We start from the raw sequence: 24772 nt of genomic DNA on the forward strand, positions 1-24772 counted from the left end.
AAGGGGGTGCTGGGAAGATGGCGGCAGCAACAGCGGCGAGTGGCGTGCCGCCGCCGGCCGCACCGGTGTGCGTGCTGGTGCTGGGCATGGCGGGCTCCGGGAAAACCACCTTCGTGCAGGTGAGGAGCGGCGGAGGGCGGGGCAGCTGTGTGTAGCTCCCGGTCTCTCTTCCGTGCCCGGCTGGGCCTGACGCCTATTCGTGTTCCCATAGCGCCTCACGGCCCACCTGCACGGGCAGCGCTGTCCGCCGTACGTGATCAACTTGGATCCCGCCGTGCATGACCTGCCCTTTCCTGCCAACATCGGTGAGTCCCGACCGGGCCCCGGGCCGGGCCCGGTGTGAGGAAAGGATGAGGAGGGGGTCTCGGGTCGGAGGGATCCGCCAGCAGGGAGCAAGTCTGATTTGCGATAAATCAACCCATTTATGTGTGCAGCTTTCCAGTGTTTCGGGGAAACGGGACGAGGGTGGGGGTTAAGTGAGGCTGGCTTGCTTATAGGCTCTTTAAGATAGTTCAGGTCCCAACATAAGAAAGACTTGAAGGCTACCGAGAAACCTTACAGCAGCCTTCCAGTACCCGAAAGGGGCCTGCAAGAAAGCCGGGAAGGGACTTTTTGCCAGGACTTGGAGTGATAGGAGGAGAGGGAATATGTCTATTTCTAGACTATATCTATTAAGAAGAAATTCTTTGCAGTGAGAGCAGTGAAACACCAGGTCAAGTTCCCAGGGAGGCTGTAGATGCCCCTTCCCTGGAAGTGTTCAAGGCCAGGCTGGATGAGGCCTTGAGCAGCCTCATCTTAGTGGGAGGGAGGTTGGAACTAGATGATCTTCAAGGTCCCTTCCAACCCAAACCATTCTATGAATCTATGGATGAATTTGTTTTTGAAAAATTAACTCTTTTTCTGCTACAAATCTTTAACGTGGATTTTAAGGACAAAACTATTCTTCTGTCAGGTTTGCACATTTATTTTACATCATCTGGTATGGTTTGATGTTTGGATTCCTGTGGCTCTTTTTTTTCTTTCTTTGTCAGCAATGAACGTATCAATAGATATGATCTGGTTTCCTTTGTGCAGAACCATTTAGCAGCCACATGTGCCACCAAATAACTTCTTTATAGCACTGTAAAAGACATGCATTTTAGAGAAAAGACCTTAAGAATAAAACAGATCTTAGGTTTAGCCATTCCACAGGGCTTACCAGTCATTAGGTTTGTGAGGGTCCTGGCTTTTAAACTTTATAAAGTCAGCCTGCATCTGCAGAGGCAATGTGGATATGCAAGTTGTTCTAATGAAGTCAGATGAGTAATTAGAGTGTCTGTTCCAGTGCTTGATCTGTTCTTCAGTAACTGGTGTTGATCATCTAACAAAAAAATTCTGCTGAAGCAGTTATTGCTATCTACCTGAAATGGTGGTGTCTCAGGTGATCAAATTGGGCTTTGTGTGTGTTGAGAGCGTAGCTGATCTGTAGGATCTTGTTTATTCTACTCAGGAGATGTTTTCCTGGTGGTGTTAGATCTGTTACTGAGACAGAAGACTTGCTTGAAAAAGAAGAGCTTCCACCTATCAGCAAACTGATGGAGAGGAATATTTTATAATTGCTATTCTAAAAGTATTTATATGTCTTTCTCCTCTAGATATCAGGGACACTGTGAAGTACAAAGAAGTCATGAAACAGTATCCTTTTTTCATCTAGATAATGATATTTAAAATCTCAGGTTTTGTAGCGATAAACCATCACTTCTGCACACCACAATGCAGGGGGCAGGAGGCATCAGGGTTTGCAGTGATCTAGAACGTTGCATGAAGGTCAAGCTTTTCACTACAGATGTCTGGAGAAGTTAGAAACATACTCTGCAAGATTTGGTACTCCCTAGGTTATTTTATCCTGTGTGATTTTATCCTAGGAGATGCTGCCTAATAGTACATTTTTACGAGTAAGAGGCACTTTGCTCCCATTTCCCCCCCCCGCTGTTCTTTCAAAGAGCTTGTACCATCCTTTGTGGAAGCCAGCAGCCTCTTGCCCCTGTTGTAACATGTCAGATTTTGTTACAAACAAATACACAAATTCCTGTTGCCTGTATTTCCACCTTGTTTGACCATAATCAAACCACTGTTGTCTTTCTGAATCTCAGAGACATTGTTGGCTCTTGCTGAACAGCATTTTGCTGACTGTGGTTCAGTTGTGTTAACTCTAAAGTGATGGCACTTCCAGAGGGGTGTGGTGGTCCTTTGTCTCCTGAGCAATAGCTTGTGCAGATGGAGGTAATACACAGTTGTAGTTGTTGGGATGGACTTTTAGACAAGAATAAAGATGATAGGGGGATGGATTCTTGATTTGGGTTGTCTGATTTGGAGTCCTTAATAAACTAGCCAAGTATCAATTTCAGTTCGGTGTGTAGGTGTGTGGTTTTTCTTTACTGTGTTTGTTTACCATTGCTGGAGTTACAGTATCTCATTAAGTAGTGCTTAAGGCAGGTGTCTGGCCTCCTGTTTGGATATCAAGAGCAGTTGCCCTAGAAGACAGCATGTACTGATGGGTCAGGACTGGTTCTTATGCAGTTAAAAAAAGTGTGTATATATATTTATTTTCCTCATTAGTACATGCATCTCTCTGCATTAAAAAGGATTTTGAAATGTTCACCTTTAAGCTCAAACTTGGATTATCTTTTCACCATTCATTCCCAGTGTCATCTAAATTATGCTAAAATTTCTTTGTGCAGAAAATCTTTTAATTACCTTTTGGAGCATAGCTTGTTAAAATCAAGTGTGTTCAGGGTGTTGTAAAATTCTGAGGTACCGGTTGTGTTTCAAATCTCTTGGAGAAGACAAAGATGGCTTTGATGTGTACACACAGGTATAGCTTCTCTTTGTCCAGGGTGATAATGCTGGAATAATGGCAGGAAGATGCCGTGGCACAGCTCCTTTTCCTGTGGTCAGTCACAAGTGTTTGTCATGCTACTACTGCATTGCTTAGAAGAATTAATTGTGTGAGAGGGGTATTGTCTCTTGTTGCAAGGTATCTGGTGTGCATTGTATGTGGCCAGCTGTTGTCACCACTGAAAAAGAAGCCCTCTGTGCTCTGACTAGTTATCTTTCCTAAATGAAGTGTCCAGATATGGGCTGGGCCCCAATGGTGGAATTGTGACCTCTCTCAATCTCTTTGCTACAAGATTTGATCAGGTATGAGGTGGTTCCTCTCTAATACTGTGCTAGGAACCCTTTGCTGGGAGGCTGCGGGGCTTGTGTGTTTGGAGTCTCAGGAACCACTGTGTTTGGTCACTCTCTTAATAGCTCCCTGGAGTTGGGAGTATTCCCCATACAAACCACGTGTTTTCCAAAGCAGCCAAAGTGCATCAGCTTTCATTTTAGAGAGTTCAGTTTTTCAGCTTTTATAAAAGTAGAATTTAGAATCCATATGTAGAGAGCATCCCTTAGTCTTTGTACTTAACTGTTCTGTTGCACTGTGTTCACGATAAAATCTTCCACACAAATGCACTGATTTTGGAGGAGGGAAGCTTGCTTCTGGAGATGAGTTATTTGATTACTGGTTACTCTCTTAAATCATAATGATGCTAGGATGGGAACATATGCAAGAGACAGGGCACACAGTCTCTTAGTAGAAAGGTGGGGAGCAACTGCATTTGTTGTCCCTTTTCTTCACTCATGTATGAGCGCACAGACAAAATCAAGGTTGTGTTTCCCACCTGTCATTAGCAGGGCATTTTCACACATTGAAGAGCTTAGTGACTTCTAATCTTCTCTGGGTACATAGAGGCAGCTGTGCAAGATAATGCAGTTTCTTTTATGAAATGATAATGAAAGTTTCCTGTTGTGAGCCTAAATGCAACATATGCTACTTCTTTTTCAATCAGGTGATGAAGTTTATTGAAAAAAGGCAAAATGCATCCAAGTGAGTACATTCTGCCCAGTGCTGCTTTTCTGGGATCAATTTGGAAACCCCATGTGTAATCCTTAAATGGTTCTCTGCATATTTTCTAGTTGGTTTTTTGTCCTTGGTATAAGTTTTGTGTGGACAAGGGCATAGAATTAGAACAGATAAACTAGGCTTTCTTCAGATGTGTCAGAGAAATGTCTGCTGGTTTCAGTTCTGCTTTTCTTGTCTTTCTTTACACTGTCATTTTTTCTCATGCACTATTCAAATAGGCAACAATTAATTCCTCTTCTGAAGAGTTTGCAGTACTAAGTGTCTGTCAAATTGAAGCCTTTGACTTTAATAGAATCAGAAGAGAATACTTGCTTCTTAGATAACAAAATTCATACAGGAAATTTTCAGGCATGCCCATAAATCTTGTCACTGTTTTGGAGAAGCTTTTTGGATCTGTGTCAGAAGAATTGTGTGGTTCACCATTATGTGCCTGTTCTAATTAGTCAGAATAGGACCTTGTGCTTACTAATTTTCCCTTATTGTTTGTTGGTGGTGACTTCTTATCAGGTATGTTATTATTGACACACCAGGGCAAATTGAAGTATTCACCTGGTCAGCATCAGGAACCATCATAACAGAAGCCTTGGTAAGTGTCCTCTGTGTGTCTTCACTGTGAAGCTGTGTGACAGAAGTGGCTGTTGACCAGAATGTACTTCAAACTAAAGCATCTTTTACTTTGTGTTTCCAGGCTTCCTCTTTTCCTTCAGTTGTTGTTTATGTGATGGACACCTCTCGCAGTACTAACCCTATCACCTTTATGTCCAACATGCTGTATGCCTGCAGGTAAGAAAAGCTGAACATGCAGTCTATCTACTTGGATTGCTGTGTCTCTTTGATACTTAGTTTGGAGGGGAATCATGGAATGATTTGACTTGGAAGGGACCCTCAAAGGGACCTTGAACACTTCCAGTTATGGGGCATCCCAAACTGTTTAGGGCAACCTACTCCAGTGCCTCAGCATACTCATCGTAAAGTATTTATTTCTTTTGTCCAATCTAAACCTACCCTCTTTTGGTTTACAACTGTTGTCCCTTGTCCTGTCACTGAAGGCCCTGGTGAAAAGTCTGTCTGTGCCTATCTTATAAGCCCTCTTTAAGTACTGAAAGGCTGCCATAAAGTCTTCTTGGAGCCTTCTCTTCTTCAGGCTCAACAACCCCAACTCTCTCAACCTGTCCTTGAAGCAGAGGGTTCTGGCCTTTGGATTGTTGTTGTGGCCTGCACTGGACACGATCCAACAGGTCTGTGTTTCTTCAGTGCTGAGAACTCCAGAGTTGGCCACAGCACTGCAGGTGGAGGTCTCACCAGAGCAGAGCAGAAGTACAGAATCCCTTCCTTCAACCTGCTGGCCATGCTACTGGCAATACAGCTCAAGAGACAGTTGACTTCTGGGCTTCAGACTCACATTCATGTGCTTCATATTCATGTAGTCTGCTGTTTTAGTTATTCTGTCTTGGTGTTGTTTTCATTGGCAAAGCAAAAAGATTGAGCTGCCAGTGGACATCTGGACATCACTGGGTCAAAACTCCCATTGAAAGCATTAAATAATCCATGAGACCATAACATGATGAAGGATAGTTAGATCACATCTAACACATTGCCTATTGCTTACAAATTCACCTATCTAAGGCAGCCTACTGTAAGCTCCTTTTTGTAAACATGTGATACTGTTTTTTTAAATTCTATTGACACTTCCAGTGATTCTTCAAGATATGTTTGGAGCTTAGAATAGCATGGAGCTCTTGATTTATTGTCTTCCTCCTTATGCATGGATTTATCTGTTTTCTGCCATGTTAGACCAAGGACTAGATGCCAGTGTAAAGATCAACATATTTAAAGCTGTCCTAATCCATGGTAAATGTTGATAAGAGGTTTTCATAAAATCTGTCAATCCCTGTAGCAAGGTCAAAAGCTGTATCACTGTGACAGGAGTAAGCCAAAAATATTTTACTCTGTGCTGCATTTTCTAACGTCAGTTTTGAGCAAAAACTGCTAGAATATATACAATGAAATTATATGCATGCTGATGATTCAGGGTAGTTTTGCTTTGCAGTTGAGTTATATGAATTGATTGCTTAGTTCACAAATAATTTGGCTCAGTTTGAGTCAAAATAATTAGAAAAAACACCATGATCAGAGAGTCATAGAAAATAGCAACCAAAATAACCAGGCATGTTTTGTTCAGGTATGGTAATCAAGGTCTGGGTGGAAATTACTTTCCAGTTGATGTGGAGGAAAACAATTACCTTTTGAACTCAAATATGTTCTGTTTCATACAAGTCTTATCTGCCTTATGCTTAATTTGTCTAGTGATATTTAATCTAGCTTGTGTTTCTTTTAATGCTTCTCCCCAGTATCCTGTACAAGACAAAACTGCCTTTCATTGTTGTCATGAACAAAGTAAGTTAAAGGTGTGGTTTCTGTGTCCTGCTAGAACATTGTTCTGTTTGGCTTGCTTTGCTGTAGTGTCTTTGTCTTACTGCAATAACAGATTCTGTAGAAAAGAGGCATGGAGGGAGCTGCAGTCTGCAACCAGATCTAAAAGGGGTCCTTGGTCTGGTGTACAAATGCAGAGGAATCAGGGATGGGCAGTTACACCCCAGTGTTCATGTTACAGATGACATTTGCCATTTGAACATTTTTTCACCTTAACCCTTGGCTTTAAGGAAACTTAACTTTATGATGTAAGGGTTAAGTTCATTACTGAATTGCTTTTATAATCCCCTGCTTCTTCAGAACAACTAATAATTATGGAACCATCTCCTCTGTGTCCATTGTCCTGCACTGAGTTTAGATGGTAACTTCACATCAGAGCCCAGCTACTTTTTATATGGATTTTACTTTGGGGTCATCTGTTTGATATGGATCTTAGGCTGTTACCCCATGTAGAAATGTCTCCCTCTCCCTGCAGACCCTCAAGCTAATCAAGAAGGGATGTCTTCAATAAGGACTGTGCTTGTCTGGTCTCAGTCATATATTGTAGTATTTACAGCTTAAACTCTTCTGTACAATATGCAGGTTTTGTATGCCCCTTCCCAGTAAACTATAGAAGCCTTTAGACTTCTAATTGTTTCCTTAAACGTGCCTTCTTAAAACGAGGAGTGAGTGGCTGTCTTCTCTTTCTGTATTAACATAGTGAACAGGGCTTGGAGGACTTCAGAGCAGGGCCAAGTATTTTTTAAAAGATCAGCACTTTGAAAGTAAGTTTAAAATAGAAAGTTTTTGTTTGTCCACTTAACAGCCTAATGCTAAGAATCCATCATTATGACTTCTGAAAATTTCCTCTTCTCCTTCCAGACTGACATCATAGACCACAGTTTTGCAGTGGAGTGGATGCAGGACTTTGAGACATTTCAGGATGCCCTGAATCAAGAGACATCCTATGTCAGTAACCTGACTCGTTCCATGAGTTTAGTGCTAGATGAATTTTACAGTTCACTGAAGGTAAGAATTTTCCTTTTTTCACTGCCTCTCACAAAGGCCTGGAGAAGAAAAAGCTCAAAGAGGATATTGATGTGTATAAATACACCATGGAAAGATGTAAGGAAGACAGAGGCAGGCTCTTTTCAGTGGTGACCAGTGAAAGGACAAGAGGCAATGGACATGAAGTGAAATACAGGAAATTGTTTATAAACAGAAGAGGAAGAAAGGATTACTATGATTTCATTTATTGAATACTGGAACAGATGGTCCAGAGAAATTGTGGAGTCTCCATCCTCAGAGACAGTCAAAACATACACAGAGATCTTGAGCAACCTGTTTAGTCAATCCTGCTTTTGGGGCAGGAGAGGTTGGATTGGATTATATCCAGAGGTATCTTTCAGCCTCAGCCATTCTGACCTTCTGTAAAAGGGCTTTGTGCTGCCCTTTTCAACATAAAGTAACTTCCATGGCTTGTCACACTGAGAGGCAGTCTGAGTCATTTACTACTGAATTGTGGTTAATCATCAGAAGGTGGCTAAGGTAGGCTGGTAAGAGGCAATGTTCTGTGTTGCAGTGTCTCTTGTCTGAAATAATTGTCCTTGTTCTGAGAGTGTTGAGAACAGTTGGGTAGTTTTACAGTGTAGGAAGAAAGGAAAGAATCTAAAAAAAAAACCCACAACAAAATAAACCCTGCATATTTTTTCCAGTTGCCAGTTTTGAAAGGGCAAATCCATTCAGGTCCTGAAGACACTATACACTGGAGGATGTTACTGATCCTATAGTCTGTGCTAAAAGGGTTCAGCTAATTGTGTTCTTCATCAGTTAAGGAACAGCAAGCAAATGGCTTTATGGATATTGAAAAAAAAAAGGCAGTAGAAATGAGAAGTGATTCTATTCATACAGATAATGATGGTTTAGCCTAAAAAACCATAAAAGCCCTTTTTGGAACAATATGCAGCATTTCAGAACAGATTGTAGTGGTGCCATATACAGAGCTAACATTCTTCCCAGTCCTTACCTACTAATCAGCTGTTAGTCTGCATCTCATATCTGTTAGAGCAGTAGACTGGGAAGATGGACATGTACAGAGGATTATAGAATAGAAGGCAGCTTGTACTTCAGAAGTGCAATGAAAGTGCAAATGTTAATATATATTGGCACGGTGCTGGAGTAATGCTTGTCCATATATTTACGGTGCTGTTGATACAATGCAAGACTGTGTTGGAAAAAATCTTCCCTTTGAAAGTGTGCAGTTATGTCCCTTTCTTTTTTTTATGAAAAAGGGAGAATTTTCATTAGAGGATCTAAGCTTCCTAAGGGTCACCAAATACTGCCTAGTAATAGTCTTAATTAAGGGTGTATTTAGATAATTGCACTAAAGCAGAGCAAATGGCCAGAAGTGTAATGACAGACAAGTTCAAATTAGAAGCAGATGTGCATTTTGAATGTATTTCCATAGCAACTGGTTACATTCTCCATCTCCTGCTGTTCTGGGGCTTGGACTAGGTACCTTTAAAATGTGCTTCAGCTAAATACAGAGTATTACACAGAGCTTCAGAGGCAAAAGGTCAGCTCTTGTGGTCTAGTTGGCTTCTTAATTCTTGTATGCTGATATTGCACCAGTCATACCAACCACTTAATATTAGGTTTGGAATGAGAGCTTGAATTAGTAACAACAGCCAAGTAAGCAGAAGTAGGACCTGATCATTCTTTTGAATTGCCCTTTCTCATCACGTTTGGTCATTGTTGTTGTATGTGCTATGTTTTTGTGGGGCATTAAGATTGGAGGTACAAGGATGGGTGCAGAATCAGGTTTTTAACTGCTGCTTCTCCTTGGCTGTCCTGGTGAAATGTCTGAAACAGATAGGAAAATCCAGGTTCTTGAGTAAAGTAAGACAGAGAAGGCAAGAGGGAAAGTAAGCAGATTGACAGACAAACCAACCAACCCACAGGGGGAAACCAAAAACCAAACCAAACAAAAAACCCAAACCAAACCAAAACCAACCAACCAACCAAATACAAACAAACAAAAAAGCCAAACCAACCAACTGAAAAAGCCCCTACATTCAAAACCTAGATGCAGGAAACATTAATAGCAGGTGGAGAAAGCATTACTGCATACCCTTGTCCCACTGTGATGGTTAAATGGGTAACATTAGATTCCCTTATTGTAAGTTAGAGTTTGATTGTTGGTTGTTTTTTTTTTTTAAGATACCACTTAGTCTTTTCCAGCTCTGATCTTTCAGGAGCTACCTAAAAACTTAGTTCTTTAGTTGTGGGGTGTGTTTTTCTCTTACAGGTGGTTGGTGTTTCTGCAGTGCTTGGCACAGGACTGGATGATTTTTTTGTTCAGCTTGCTAAAGCAGTAGATGAATATGAGAGGTAAGGTGATGCCTTTTGTCCCTGATCCAGTGAATACTTGCTGAAGTTACTGGTTCATGCACCCACTCCTTTGATTTGAAGGAATGTTCACTTCTTACAGCCAAGGCCAATGTACCCCTGGGTTCCTCCAGGCTTATTGAGATGGGTCTTTCATAGTTTGATGGCTCTCCTGTGATGGGCCTGGGAGAATCTGGACAAGGTATTATTTGTTCATTCCCACCCCTTGCAGTATCTCTCTGAGTTCTTTGGAGGTGCTGGGGAATTTCATTAAATAACCTAACAATTATTCTGGGGTAGCTGCCTAGGTAACAAACCCCTAAAGATTTCATTTATGTGCATCTGCAGCCCAGAAAAGTGATTATATCCTAGGCTGCATCCCCAGCAGTGTGGGCAGCAGGAGAAAGAAAGGGATTCTGCACCTCTGGTCCATGCTGGTGAGACCTCACCTGCAGTGCTGGCTTCAGCTCTGAGGTCCTTAGCACAGGAGAGACATGGACTATTGGAGTGGGTTCAGAGGAAGCAATAGAAATGATCCAAGGGCTGGAACCTCTCTGCTGTGAGAGTTGTGGGTGTTCAGCCTGGAGAAGAGAGGGCTCCAGGGAGACCTCAGTGTGGCATTTCAGTATTTAAAGAGGCCTGTATGAAAGATGGAGAGAGACAGGAAAAGAGACAACGTTTCTAAGTTGAAAGAGGGAAGTTTAGACTGGGTATAAGAAGGAAACCCTTTAGGATGAGAGTGCTGAGTCACTGAAGCAGGTTGCCCAGTGATGGATGCCCCATCACTGGAAGTGTTCGAGCTAGTGTAATTCCTTATCCAACAAGACAGGACAGGAAGTGTTTGCTTGAGGTATGTTCACTTATTTTGCATCCATTGGTTTCAGAGCCAAATGTGGGTAAACATAGCATTAGTCTTTCTGAAATCTCTCACAAATATGAAAACTGAGAGAATACTTTTTGGGGGTAGAACAGGGCTCTAAGAACATCCTTAATACCAATCACCAATCAGTTCAGACTGTATGCACTCTATTTACCTTTTCAGGGAGTATCGTCCAGAATATGAGCGCCTGAGGAAGACACTGGTGAGTAGCTGTACCTGTTCTACATGTATGCAGTGTGTCTTGGGGTCACAATGCACATAACTGCCTCTGTGATGGGAGGATCTACCCTTGCATTTACTAGTCATACTCAGTGTGCAAAAACTCCTGTCCTGAAGGTCAGTGTCTGCCTTTCTCTCCTGGTGGAGCATACCTTCACAAAACCAAAGGTGTTTTGTGAAAGATGTTACTCGCTGGTTTAGTGCTAACGTGGGCAAAGTGTGAGAAAATGGCTTGGGAAGATTCTCCTATCTTCCATTTGGGATAGAAATATTTTAAAAAATGATTTTCCAAAGTGATCTGTTGAGAATATCTCTGTATCTTTCTGCACCAGTGAGGTGTACTCTTTTGACACAGTTAATAACGAAGACTGAACTACAGTGCCGGAATCAGTGGCTCTGCTCTCCCTGAGCCCTGTCTGTCCAAAGGACAATTCTCTGCAGACACTTCACTGAGTTTGGCTTCCTGATGCTGATGAAAATGTTCCTGAAGTCCATCATTCTGGAGATTGCTTTCCATATTTATCTAAAAGCTCTGTGTAACCCTTGTTCTAATTTAGGACCTGCTTATTGACATCTGCTTTCTGGCTGGGGACAGACTGCCAGCATGGGGTGATGTTACTCTTCTGATGGTTTAGATGTATCAGAATCCTGATATAACTTTGTACCTACAGGAGCAAGCTCAAAATAAACAAAAGAGGGAGCAGCTGGAACACCTGTGGAAGGACATGGGCAACGTGTGTGTGCAGGGCAACACCCTTGCAGGTACCTTAGTAGAAAGATTAAGTTTATTGCAGAAGTTGTCTGAAGAGTCTGTCTTGGGAAGTCATACAATGCTGTTCTGTCTCCACAAGAAGAGAGTGAAAACGCTTGCTATTAGGAATGAGGAGTGGGGCTGTTTTTCCTGTGGGATGGGTCAGACTCAGCTCCTCTACCTTTCAGATGCAGGCATCTGAAACCCTGCTGCATAAAGCAGGAGGTGTAGTAAAAGTAATTAAATACTCCAGAAAAAGTGAGACAGTCAAATCATGAGACAGCTGTGCTGTTGGATAGCTGTTGCCATATGTGAGGTTGAGTATGGTTCTGATGCAGTCTGTCTTGTTTCTTTGGAATCCAAAAGTAGTTTCTATCCCTTTAGAGTGGACATTAATTGCTGTGTTGATGTAACAGTAGACATTGTCAGGGCAGGAGCTAACTTTGGTGTTAGTGTGCTGATCTGTGTATGGCCATTTCTGTTCCTTCCAAGGATCTGATGATGCTTCTGCAATGGGTCCCTCTGAGCTGATCCTAACACGAGGAACTCTTGATGAAGAAGAAGAAGAAGAGAGAGAGAGTGATACTGATGACATTGACCATGAAGGTGAGGGGCTGAGGGGCTGGTTTTAAAGCTGCTTGTCTAGTCAGGAAGTTCCCTGTGTTTCATTAACCAGATTGACTAACCTGGAAAACAAGCAAACATTCAGTCACCTAGAGGTGTCTGAATCTGTGGCAGAACTCCAGCTGCTATCACTCCAACCTTTGTGGAAGTTCAGTTGTAAATTTTCTATTCAAGTAATTATTTTTGATAGGTGTAGAACATGCTATGCTTGGAGCATGCAGCAACCTCTGAACCTGATTAACGCATTCAATTCAACAACTTTTTGGCCTTAACAGTTTCTGATCCTGGCTCTCTTCCCTCCTCCTATGACTCCTGGTCTTGGAGCGGTCTTCTGAGTTCTTAAGAGTGTCATTTTTGCATAGTTCAGTTGTAAACTTCATTCTTTCCCTCTTCTGTTGACTTGTAGGATCACTTATTTTGTTAGCAGTGAAATTGAAGATCGAGTAGACTTTGTGTTGCCCTGTCTAGCTTTCTTCTGTAGCACAAGTGCTGAAACAGTGCTGATTTTTTAATTTCCCCCCTCCCAGTTACTGAGGAGAGTCATGAAGAACCAGCCTTCAGAAACTTTATGCAAGAGACACGGATGAAGTACCAGAGAAGCAAACCAAATGAATGAGACCTTCAGAAAGAGAGAGGATTTGGAATCTCCAGTAATGGAGTTAAAAGTAAAGGAACTTTCAAGGAACCATGCATGAAATCTTCTACCTGAACAGCTTCCTCTCGTATATCTTTCTTCCTGCAGTAATGGTTGGTCATTGGAATTGAAGGTCTTGCATCCAACTCTCTGTGTTTGGCCATCTGCCACTGAGACTTCCTGAAGTTGAAGGAGCTGGACAGCACTTTGTTTTGTTCTGTGTGCTTTAGGTGTGCCTGCTGGGAGCTCAGGTTTTGAGCTCTGTCAGCATTAGCATCTGGAGTACTTCCTGGTTTCCAAAGTGCAGTCTGTTCACCTTGTGCAGACAGGTGTCTGGTGCAGCCAGGACACAAGTGAAATCTCAGCTGTGTGAAACTCCATCAATCCAGAGTTTGATGGTTTGGGATTAATTAAATGTATTTTATGTACTGACAAATGTGTGGTGGCTAATAGCAGGAGATTTCATGTCACCGTTCTGAAGTGAGACTTACTTTGTGTGCTTACAGCCCATCCATATGGATGCTCAGCAAATACACCTTAATTACATGACACAGACACCATACAGATGTCTGCTAGAAAGATTCTGACTAAACAAATTTCTCATGAGGGAAAGTTAAAATAATTTGATTGATTTGGCTGAGAACCAAAACGTGCTGGCTGCATGTATCTGTAGGTACTGTAAAATACCAGTTTCTGTAGATGGGTGTTCACAGGGAATGTAGTCAGGAACTTGGAGATGCATTGATACTTTCCTGGCAGGCACCAGAGCTGCAGGAATTGAGCTCTGGGAATCCTTGTTTTCTTTCCCTCTACACGATGCTGTGGCCACACTGGAGAGATTTTTTCAGTGGGAATCTATCAGCAGCCTCTGCTGGCACAAGTCCTGTAGGTTTGTGGAAAAAAACGTTTCTGTGAATTTCAAAAGTGTATCTGGCAGGGCAGGGAAACTTGACAAACAGCTGTTGGCTGCCAGCTGTGATCTGCCCATGGCTTTGTCAGTGGAGAGAACTGTACAGCAATTTCATCTCTAGATAAACCAGTCTGCTCCTAGTAGGAAGTATTAGCTGAAACAAAGATTTTGTAGCATAATGGTGAGGGTAGAATAATACATTTGTTGTTAATCATAGAGTGGTTTTGGTAGGAAGGGACCTTTAAAAGTTATTAAGGGTTGCTCAGAGCCCCATCTAACCTCTGGAATATCTCCAGGGATGGGCATCTACCACCTCTCTGGGTTACCTGGGTCAGTGTCTCCCCACCCTCAGCATAACCAATTTCTTTCTTCTCTCTAGTCTGAATCTCCCTCTCTTTTAGTTTAAAACCATCACCTCTTGTCCTGTCACAACAGGCCCTGCTAAAATGTCTGTCCCAATCTTTCTTGCAGGTCCTCTCTAAGCATTGAAAGGCTGCAATAAGGTTTCCCCAGAGCATTCTCTGGGGAGCAGGCAGCTGAGTGCTCTGGATCCGCTGTGTTCCCCCATCCCTGTTGTCCAGCACAAAGCTGGTCACAAAATGAATAACCACAGGCACATGGAAAGGGAGGAGTAGTTGAGGTGGATGACACCAATAAGCATGCTGGTATATTTGGCTGTCTGACCGCTCTCCACATGCTGGAGGAGCCTCCCTTGCCCTGTCGAGAGGCAAAGGTGATTGGTGACATGTGGAAAAGAGCTGGGACACAGCTCTGCTTTCAGTGCTCACCAAGATGCACAAAGCAATCACTTAAAAACAATGTAGGCTGCCTGTCAGGCTATCTTCAATTGCACTGAAAGATTACTGCAATGTTTATGGGTGCATGTTGAATCTTGGCTGCAATGAGCTCCATCATAACAGTCCCTCTTTGCTAATTAGCAGCAAGTATTGGCTGTTTGGACTGGAAGAGAACCGGAGTGCACTGTGGAAATCAAAGTATCCCTTCCCACAGCTGGCTCAGAAGATGGCTGCATCAGTGGGAGTTGTACTGCTGGCCTGACATGCTGTGCTCTTTGAGTATTGCACAAAGCAGTGCCAGGGCTTACGAAGTAATGCAGCTGTTTTCTGTTAATTGTGAATTTTCTCTTTGTGGAGAGGCAGGAAAAGCAATAGGCAGGGTGTTCTGTGCTACAGAGTTCTGTTTTATTTGTGCCTTTCAATAGGCTCTGCCTTTGATAGGAACACTTTAAAAAGTTCAACTTGATTTCTTGGGATTGTAACAAATTCCCTTTTCTTGCACTGAATTGTGTTTTCCTGGTTGGTGGTCTGCCATCAAACCCAGTTCTTTTCTGGATTCAGCTCAGTTCTGCTGTGGCCTGGTGATCCTCTGGAGAGGAGGCTAGGGCTGCAATCTTGCTGTGAGGGCTGCAATCTTGCTGTGAGGAGCAGCCCACTCTTACCCCTGCAGGAAGGAGGTTTTGTGTCGGGGGCATCCTGTTGAGACTTGCCTTCATAGCATCATGCAGTGTCTGTTCCGTAAGCGGCAAGCCCCGCATAGAAAGCCTTGTGTGCATGCAGGATTCGGAGAGATTATTGATAGCACAAGGGTGAAGCATAGCCCACACAACCGGGATCCCCAGCGTGTCGTCCATTTGCAGATGAGCCCCGTGGAGCCTTACTCAGGAGTCACACAGGGACAGCGGCACTCTGCTCAGGCACTGCGTGCACCGGAGCGCCGCTCTCTGAGAACGCTACATTGTGCATCGCTGCAGTGCCGCGCTTTGATAGCAGCCCTACACGCGTGGGGCGCAGCAGCGCCGCATTCTGAGAACGCTGCACGCATGCGGCGCAGCAGCGCCGTGGTTTGCCGGTCACGCTGCTGCCATCGCATGTCCCGAGCTGTGCTGCACGCTGCCTTGCTCGCTGCTGCCACCGTGCGGCCGGAGATCGGTCCTGCAGCTCTCGTGACAAGCCATTCGCTGCTGTGCCCCTGGCGACTGGGAAGTCGCGGCTGGGAAGTGCAACGCTGAGCTCGGGAGTGACAGGCGCAGCAGCGGGCACCACTCTCTGGCTGGGGTCGTGGCGGTCTCCTGCCTGTGGTGATCACTTGTTCTCTTCTGTCTGCATCCACTTAGATGGGATGCAGCTGCTGTGCTACTCCCCAGCCCTGAACTCCGGTGGTTGTGCTCACCTGGGGATGATGCACTGGCTGGCACGGGGCCAGGCAAGAAGAGTTTAAAATGTGTATCATCTGACACTTGCCAGTTTTTTCCCTCCTGAAACTTTCTGCTTGGTCTTGAATGGCCTTCAGGAGTGACTCTGCAACAGTGAACTGGCAACATTCAAGACACAACATGAGTTCAGCCCCCTCTTTCATGGTCTATAAATCAAACGTGACTCACCTTGTCCTTGACAAGTATTTCACATGTATCCCTGCCACATGTGCAGCATGTATTTCCTGTGCTACATGCTTCACAAATAGCTTTGGTCAAAGATAGTATGAAATGTTAATAGCAATAGGATGTTCTGAAGCCTGCAGGTTTGTAAAGAAACTTACGCTTTTATAAGCATTAGAGAAGATGTTTTCTGTGCCACTATAATATTAATGTATTGGAAGAAATGACAAGGAAACAGGTGTTGGGAAAACTTGTCTGGACAGATGGGCAGAGATTAGATGCTGCCAGCAGCTCTCAGTCTGTTTCTGTTAATAAGAGTCAGTAGTGCTACAACCCCAGCAGCTCAGAGCCAAGGGGTGCCAGACTGACTGGCATGACCCATAGATGGAAAAATACACAGAAGCTACCAGGGTAAAAGCAGCAGTTCCATACATTATGATTTGTAAGGTATTTGCTAATGAGGTTGCTGGTCACTGATAAGCAGTTTTGAAAGTCAGAAGAGAAAAAGATAAATTCAAAAGATCAGAAATAAAATTCTCCCGGATGTTTTCAAAGACAGAAGAGAAAGATGCAGATCTGTTATTTAGTGCCCTAAACTGTACTGACTCCCTTGCTGTAGAAAGAAAAAGCACAGGCATACACAATTAGCTGTTTGTGAGAGCCCTGATAAGATGCATTCAGAAATGTTACTAAAAATATAACCCATACTGGCACATACTGCTCCTGGGCAACGCAATGAATGCTTAACCACTGAACTCAGCAGGGGCAGCTTTGCTCTGAACGAACTCTACTGAATGTGTTCTGCTCAACATCTCCATTTTGTTACACTTTTCTGTAATTTGGAAGGATCAAATAAAGTTACTTAGGTATTACTTAGGTGTTCAAGAGGAGATTGGATGTGGCACTTGGTGCCATGGTCTAGTCATGAGGTCTGTGGAGACAGGTTGGACTCAATGATCCTTGGGGTCTCTTCCAACCTTAGTTACACTGTGATACTGTGATACTTCTAACTGGTTTTGCCATTTTTACAGAGACATTAACTTTGCTGTGATTTTTTTTTTCTTTTAAATGCTTTCTTTTTCCCCAGCTAGTTTTTTTCTTTTTGATTTTTTTTCCCTGATGTCTCCAGCTTTGAGGAAGTGTTTCCAAGGCACATCTGCCACTGTCTCCATAGCAGCTCAGGCAGCAAACTACCTGCCACAAGCAAACTGATGACAAACTCTTTCCCCAAACTTTATCTCTGGCTTCTGAACTTTTCAGGCAGTTCCAAAGTGCCTTTCCTTTTATTGGGAAGGCTGCAATTACTATCTGAGGGCAACCTTTGTTATGACATGAAAAGAAGCACTCCAGCTACTGTGCTAACCACTAGATGTTCAGCGGAGTGATAAAACACTATAATCAAGCCCACATGTGACTATCTCCTTCAAGCAAACTTTACATGCCTAAGTACTAAAAATTTCAAATCACATAGTAGCTATTAGTGCACAACATAAGTTTGTGAAAAGAATGTCTTACTTTACACAGGTATAGAAAAAGAGCTGAATAACCACAGCTGTGCACTGTGTGCCTCTTGACCTGCTACAGGCTCCCATAGAAAATAATAGTGATGGTAATGGCACTCTAGAGACCAAGTGTTTCTCTGCTTGTGGAAAGCAGGTCCAAAGGTTTAATTATTACTTTTGGGTTTAAGCAAATATGCAAAAATCACATGTTAATATTGCACAAAGGTGCAGCAGTTACCTGGTCTTGTCATTTGTGTATTCTAGTTAGATAGGAGGTGGAATTCCTCCAGCACAACTTTGCCCGCCTCAAACATAGGCCTAGGTAGCTGCTGAGTTCTGTGTAGAGTTAGTGGAGGTACTTTTAGGAGAAGATGTCATCAGTCTACCTGGGACATTTATTTTAGGATGAATCGATAGCTCTTCATGGCTTCTGCTTTTCCCTCAGAAATGGCAGTTTTCAGTCCTGGTTTCAAGACCTAGGGGATTGTGAGATGTTTGCTTTTATATGAAATAAAGGGGGCGGGGGGGAATGTTGATTTCAGAGATGAGTTCAAAATATATGTCCTAATGGCCAAAGTACTGGAAAACAAACAAACAAACAAAAATCATTCATCTTTCAGTCAATCTCAGTTGGTTTGGTAGCTTATACTATAGTCCCTGACTATATTTTACGGTGTCACCAGTAAATATTTCCTTTATGCCTTTGGAGGGATCATTCACATTAAGATTGCTTTGAGCAAAACTCTGTTGTAGAAAATTCTCCTTCCCTACAGTGAATGGATGAGACAGGAGTGCACTAAGGAGCAGAGGGCAGGACAGTGCAGTGCTGAGTGGAGAGCCACAGCAGGCTGCAGAAGAAACACAGACATGAGAGTTTCTGTCTGGACTTGGGAGGGGTGGTCACTATCTCTGTACGGTTCTTTCATGGAAGCTCTCTCACCAGTGCCCTCCTTTTTCCAACAGACTGATATTGGTGTGGCAGTGGAGAAGACTGCTATGGAAACCCATGCTCTGGTGATCCCACAGGCTGAGATCTGGAGGGGTCTGACCCAGTGGCAGGAGAAGAGATAATGGGCATAAATTTGAGCATAGGAACCTAGTTCCATCTAAACATGAGAAGGAACTTTGAGGGTGGCAGAGTGCTGGAGCAGGTTGCCCAGAGGTGTGATGGAGTCTCCATCTCTGGAGACTTTCAAGGCCCAGCTGAATGTGTTCCTATGTGATCTGCTTTAGGTGATCCTGCTCAGGCAACCCCTACCATTGTGATTCTGTGAATTATGATTTCATCCCTGTAAGTGATTTAATAAATGTCAGTGTTATCCTCATTTGTTAATGCCAGGGAATCAGGTCTTCCCTATTCTGTGTGTCTTTGCAATATTTTTGTAGCAGACCTATGTCTTTGTTGTGACTTGTGCAGCTGAAATGAACCCTCAGCGCAAGCAAAACAAATCATAATCATATGGTAACTATGGATAGATGCACTGTTACTGTTTGACTTGTTTAAGGAGGGTTCAGACTTGGAGAACACTAGTTCCAATATATTTCATTCCCATTTTCAGACTAACTGATGTATTTTTGTATCCTAAAGATTAGACGACTGTCTCCAGTGCTGAAGTTTTTTGTTATCATTCAAAAGAAAACATTCTCTGTATTGATTTATATTTTGTTCTAATTAAATTAAATACATCATTCTCTATATTGATTTGCTAGACAAATGCACAAATTCAATTGATTCAGAGATCTAAGTATAGAAGTATGGATTGCTACAAGGTACATAGCTTTGAGTCTTAGTTTGCTTGCCTAAGTGTTTCCTAACATCCCTGCTAAAGAAGAGAGTGGTTCTTTCTCTAGGTGTTGTCACAGTCTGTAATGTATGTGTACTGCAGCCATTACATGGCACTCATTGCCTCTGATCTGTGTTAGCAGTAGAAAAGAATAGAATTAAACAGGTTGGAAAAGACCTTTGAGATCATCGAGTCCAACCTATCACCCAGCACCATCTGAGCAACTAAACCATGGCAGCAAGTGCCCCATCCAGTCTCTTCCTAAACACCTCCAGTGATGGTGACTCCACCACCTCCCTGGGCAGCCCATTCCAATGGGCAATCACTCTTTCTGTGAAGAACTTCTTCCTAACATCCAGCCTAAACCTCCCCTGGTGTGGCTTGAGACTGTGTCCTCTTGTTCTGGTGCTGGTTGCCTGGGAGAAGAGACCAACCCCCACCTGGCTACAACCTCCCTCCAGGTAGTTGTGGACAAAAATAAGGTCTCCTCTGAGTCTTCTCTTCTCCAGGCTAAGCAACCCCAGCTCCCTCAGCCTCTCCTCATAGGGCTTGTGCTCCAAACCCCTCACCACCTTTGTTGCCCTCCTCTGGACGTGTTCCAGAAGTCAACATCCTTCCTAAACTGAGGGGCCCAGAACTGGACACAGTACTCAAGGTGTGGCCTAACCAGTGCTGAGTACCGGGGCAGAATGACCTCCCTGCTCCTGCTGGCCACACTGTTCCTGATACAGGCCAGGATACCATTGGCCTTCTTGGCCACCTGGGCACACTGCTGACTCATGTTCAGCCTACTATCAACCAGTACCCCCCAAGTCCCTTTCTGCCTGGCCACTCTCCAGCCACTCTGACTCCAGCCTGTAGCACTGCATGAGGTTGTTGTGGCCAATGTGTAGAACCTGGCACTTGGATGTGTTAAATCTCATGCCATTGGACTTTGCCCATCTGTCCAGCCTGTCAAGGTCCCTCTGCAGAGCTCTCCTACCTCCTAACAGATCAACACCTGCCTCCAGCTTGGTGTCAGTATGTTAATGCTTGTTTGTGAGAAGTTTATTCATACAGAGGATGGAAATGAAGACAATTCAAGGCATTTAAAAAGCTTTTTTCTCTTTTTCATCTCTTGCTTAACTTCTTAGGAGATGGTGTTCAGATATTCTAGTAAATCTATGGAGTTTTTGTATGTTTGTGTGGGTTTTTTGTTTATTTGTTTTTGCTATCACCATTGTTTCCATTCAGAAACTGATATAAAATATGACTCCATGTTTTAATATTGTATATTCATAGATTCATAGAATGGTTTGGGTTGGAAGGGACCCTAAAGATCATCTAGTTCCAACGCCCCTGCCATGGGCAGGGACACCTGCCTGCTCAAGGCCTCATTCAGTCTGGCCTTGAACACCTTCAGGGAGGGGACATCCATGATATCCCTGGGGAACCTGCTCCAGTGTCTCACCACATTTGCTGTAAAGAATGTCTTTCTAGTATCCAGTCTAAATCTGCCCTTTTCAAGCCTAAATCCATCCCCTCTCATCCTATCACTGCAAGCCCTTGTAAAAAGTCCCTTCCCGGCTTTCTCAATTACATGCATAACACATTTGTGTGCTCAGTTTCATCACCTCTTTTTGTCTTCCCCACCTCATTAATATGAATCATCGTGCTGGAGATAGAAAGGTATTATATACCCACAGGAGCTTTGCTCTACATGTGGATATAAATCCATCCCTAAGGTTCAGGTAGCTCAGGTCAACTCATAAGCTTGTCCCTCTCTCAAAACTTTTGCAGATTCCTTTATTCCAGTTTCAAAAGGCTCACAGTAAAAAATTCCTGACTGTATCTGCCTTTGTTATTTTTTCCCCTTGGGGATGTTAATGCAATTCCACAACTGGGTTGGTGCAGTCAATCATTTTCTAAGTGAAAGAAGATGTTACTGACAGCACACCACACCCATCACTGATTCCTGTGCACATACTTTTAACCTTTAACATATTGGGATACATTGTTTCCTCTTGATATTTTTATTGCTTAGACATGGCTCCTAAAAGTGGACAGAAGATGGAGACACTGCACTTTCAGCATATCTAGCAATGGCAAACCCATCACAGTGAGCTTTAGGCATGGCATGGAGCAGGGGCAAAACATCAAAGCTGTGGCCCTGCAGCTATTGTCATTCCCTTTGATCCATGAAATCATAGTTCCTCCTTGTTACAGGAGGCAGAGGAAATAAATACACCGCACAACAAAGCAATCTTGCTTTTGCTGATGCATATCTTAGGGCAAGGAGTCAAAGCATGGATCCAGTGCTCTGTCCATTCTGTATTGCTTCCTCTTCCCTGTTCTGAGAATGGGTAAGGAATAGATAACCTTGCAGATTTTTGTGTTTCACTGCCCAGGAGCTTGATCACTGGTGCAGAAAACAAAGGGGAGGAGAATTTTGGTTTTACTTGCTTCCTTATAGAAGTGAGCACAAGATCTAGCCTTCTGGTATGTGTTTAGCAAGCAGCTGAGAAAGAGTTTTCTTATTGTTTATTTTCTCAGTTTTTTAAACCCCATCGTTACTGGCCAGAAAAAAGCAACAAACCCATACCAGAAAATGGATAGAAAGCAGGCTTGTAACTCCATTAGTATCTGCAGTAATGCCACAATGAGCAGGAATGTTTTGTACTCTCAGATGAGTTGTTCCTTTATGGAGTGGATGGTTGCAGATTTGAGAGAATCATTTCTAAGTAGGTTTTCCACTTTCCTTTGGCATGCCACTGGCTGTTCTGGCACTGAACACTAATAACAAACAAAATCATTGGTATTATTTATGCAAGGGTGTAAACCATTTCTCATATCAGTCAGCGTTAGATGTCCTTACTGCTTATTCTCCTATTTGCTGATGAAGCATCCTCTTATTATGGATGACAATTATTTTCTTGAACCACAAGGAATATCTTACTAAACACATGGATGTTAAAACAAACAAGACCATTTTCCCATTGTCTTTTTCCAAAGGGTGATTGCAGGATGCAATCCACTTTCCAAAAGGATAAGAAACAGCCTCTACATTGAGCACGAGGCACGTAACAGACAGAGATAACATGGGAAAACATGTAGAAAGCATCTCTTTTGGCAGTTACGTACAAACTAGAGGAAAAAGCAGCTCTAGCCACTTTTCTGATTCTCAGTTTCATCACTTTTCTTCTGAGTTCATTTTTCTGAGAAAGAGTGAAGAGATCTCCATAGCTCTTCACATGATGGCATTCAACAAATCCAAGTGCTGGGTGCTGCACTTTGGTCACAACAACCCCATGCAGAGCTACAGGCTGGGGTCAGAGTGGCTGGAGAGCTGCCAAACAGTAAGGGACCTGGGGGTGCTGATTGACAGCTGCCTAAACATGAGCCAGCAGTGTGCCCAGGTGACCAAGAAGGCCAATGGCATCCTGGCCTGCATCAAGAATAGTGTGGCCAGCAGGAGCAGGGAAGTCATTGTGGCCACACGTTGAGAACTGTGTCCAGTTCTGGGCCCCTCAGTTTAAGAAGGACATTGAGACACTTGAACGTGTCCAGAGAAGGGCAACGAGGCTGGGGAGAGGCCTTGAGCACAAGCCGTACAAGGAGAGGCTGAGGGAGCTGGGGTTGTTTAGCCTAGAGAAGAGGATGCTCAGGGGAGACCTTATTTCTGTCTACAACTACCTGAAGGGTGGTTGTAGCCAGGAGGGAGTTGGTCTCTTCTCCCAAGCAACCATCACCAGAGCAAGAGGACACGGTCTCAAGCTGTACCAGGGGAACTTTAGGCTCGAGGTAAGGAGAAGGTTCTTCACTGAGAGAGTCGTTTGCCATTGGAATGTGCTGCCCAGGAAGGTGGTGGAGTCACCATCCCTGGAAGTGTTCAAGAGGGGATTGGATGTGCCATTTGGTGCCATGGTTTAGTCATAAGGTCTGTGGTGACAGGTTGGACTTGATGATCTTTGAGGACTCTTCCAACCTTGGTGATTCTGTGATTCTGTGATTTACTTTGTTCCTGTCATTCATGTTCCTTCTCTGTCTTTTCATTGTTTTTTGGTCATTGGTATTTTCTAGTGACACTTGTTACTGAAAGCACATGATCTACCCATTATAAGCAAATGAGCCAAAGATGCCCATAAATGACAGGTGAATCTGACTGATATTTAAGATTGAGATACTATAAGGAGTCTTGTCAAAATATTTATTCTGTGGAAAGAATACAGCTGAAGCATCACATAAGTATTGCTGAAGATTCCGAAGAAAGAATGGAGTGATTTTACCAAGATCTGTGGGGTATGCAGCATACATGCTGCCACTCAGACTGCTTGTTTGTAAACAGCAGATTGCAGAGTCATTGAGGTCCAACTAATTGCAGCTGCCAAACCTTCTGAGAAAACAGACTTTCTTTGGCAGTCCATCAAGTTTTTAACATCCAGATAAAAATATTCTTAGTTGGTCAGGTCTATGGGAGAGCAAATGCAGTAGAACATGGGGAGGAATTCAGGTCAAGATGGTAGATATTCCAGGTTTTCCTGTTTATCTTCAGTGGTGAAAATCACGTGAAGCAGACTACTCTTCTGGAGGAATTCCATAACAAAAAGTCTGGTAATACCTATACTATGATAAAAAGAAAGTTTTATTGCACACCTGTGTTTTGTCTAGCACAATGGAACCCTGATTGTTACAGAATAACATCTAGAAAACCAATTTACTACTAAGAAATATATGAATGACATTTGGATACATTTTTTCCCCAGTTTTACTCTAAACCAAATATTCAGACTCCTGGTACCAGCACAGACACACGGGCTGAATCAGCTTCTGGATTTTTGATCAAAGCTTGTTTTGGTACCTGGCAGGAAACTACATTTCCATTATATTTTACCTAGAGAATAGCATAATATTGTTGCTATTTCTCATCTCTACATGAAATGTTCTGATATAAAGGATAGTGATGCTACAAAGTATACAAGCAAGTTGGGAATGTAAGGTCACCATATTGACCATGTATCAGCTGTCCAGTTTAAGCTAAGGAGGTAAGCTTACTTTAGAGGAATAAAATATACATCTCTGGACCAACTTAACTGACTTCAGATACATGCATGTAGACATCTTTAATTTGGATATCTTCCTATGTGCTAAATGTTTAAGATCCTACTAGGATCAACAGGGATCTACTCAAAGCCTTCAAAGGAATCTAGAGGGTGACTCCTCCTATCTGAAAGTGGACACATGCATCCACTCAGTCAAGCATCACTGACTCTTTTGTCTAAAAACTATATTCATTTGCCTAAGCACAGGTTTCAAGAGCTATTTGAGATGCCATGAGACACCCTCCTGTCC

At 43.1% G+C, this 24772-nt stretch overlaps 1 protein-coding gene across 1 annotated transcript; it reads left to right on the plus strand.

Moving 5' to 3' along the window:
- The first annotated feature begins 7 nt into the window (after positions 1–7).
- Positions 8–14038, plus strand: GPN1 (GPN-loop GTPase 1). Its single transcript, XM_054179859.1, has 14 exons — positions 8–119; positions 212–305; positions 1635–1674; positions 3114–3180; positions 3873–3910; positions 4454–4532; positions 4635–4729; positions 6298–6343; positions 7241–7387; positions 9666–9748; positions 10788–10827; positions 11516–11606; positions 12088–12201; positions 12747–14038. Exons 1-14 carry the CDS (start codon positions 18–20, stop codon positions 12833–12835), a joined length of 1125 nt encoding a protein of 374 aa, XP_054035834.1. The 5' UTR covers positions 8–17; the 3' UTR covers positions 12836–14038.
- The last annotated feature ends 10734 nt before the right edge of the window (positions 14039–24772 follow it).

This window comes from Dryobates pubescens, chromosome 3, assembly GCF_014839835.1.
Source record: "Dryobates pubescens isolate bDryPub1 chromosome 3, bDryPub1.pri, whole genome shotgun sequence".
Lineage (NCBI taxonomy): Eukaryota > Metazoa > Chordata > Aves > Piciformes > Picidae > Dryobates > Dryobates pubescens.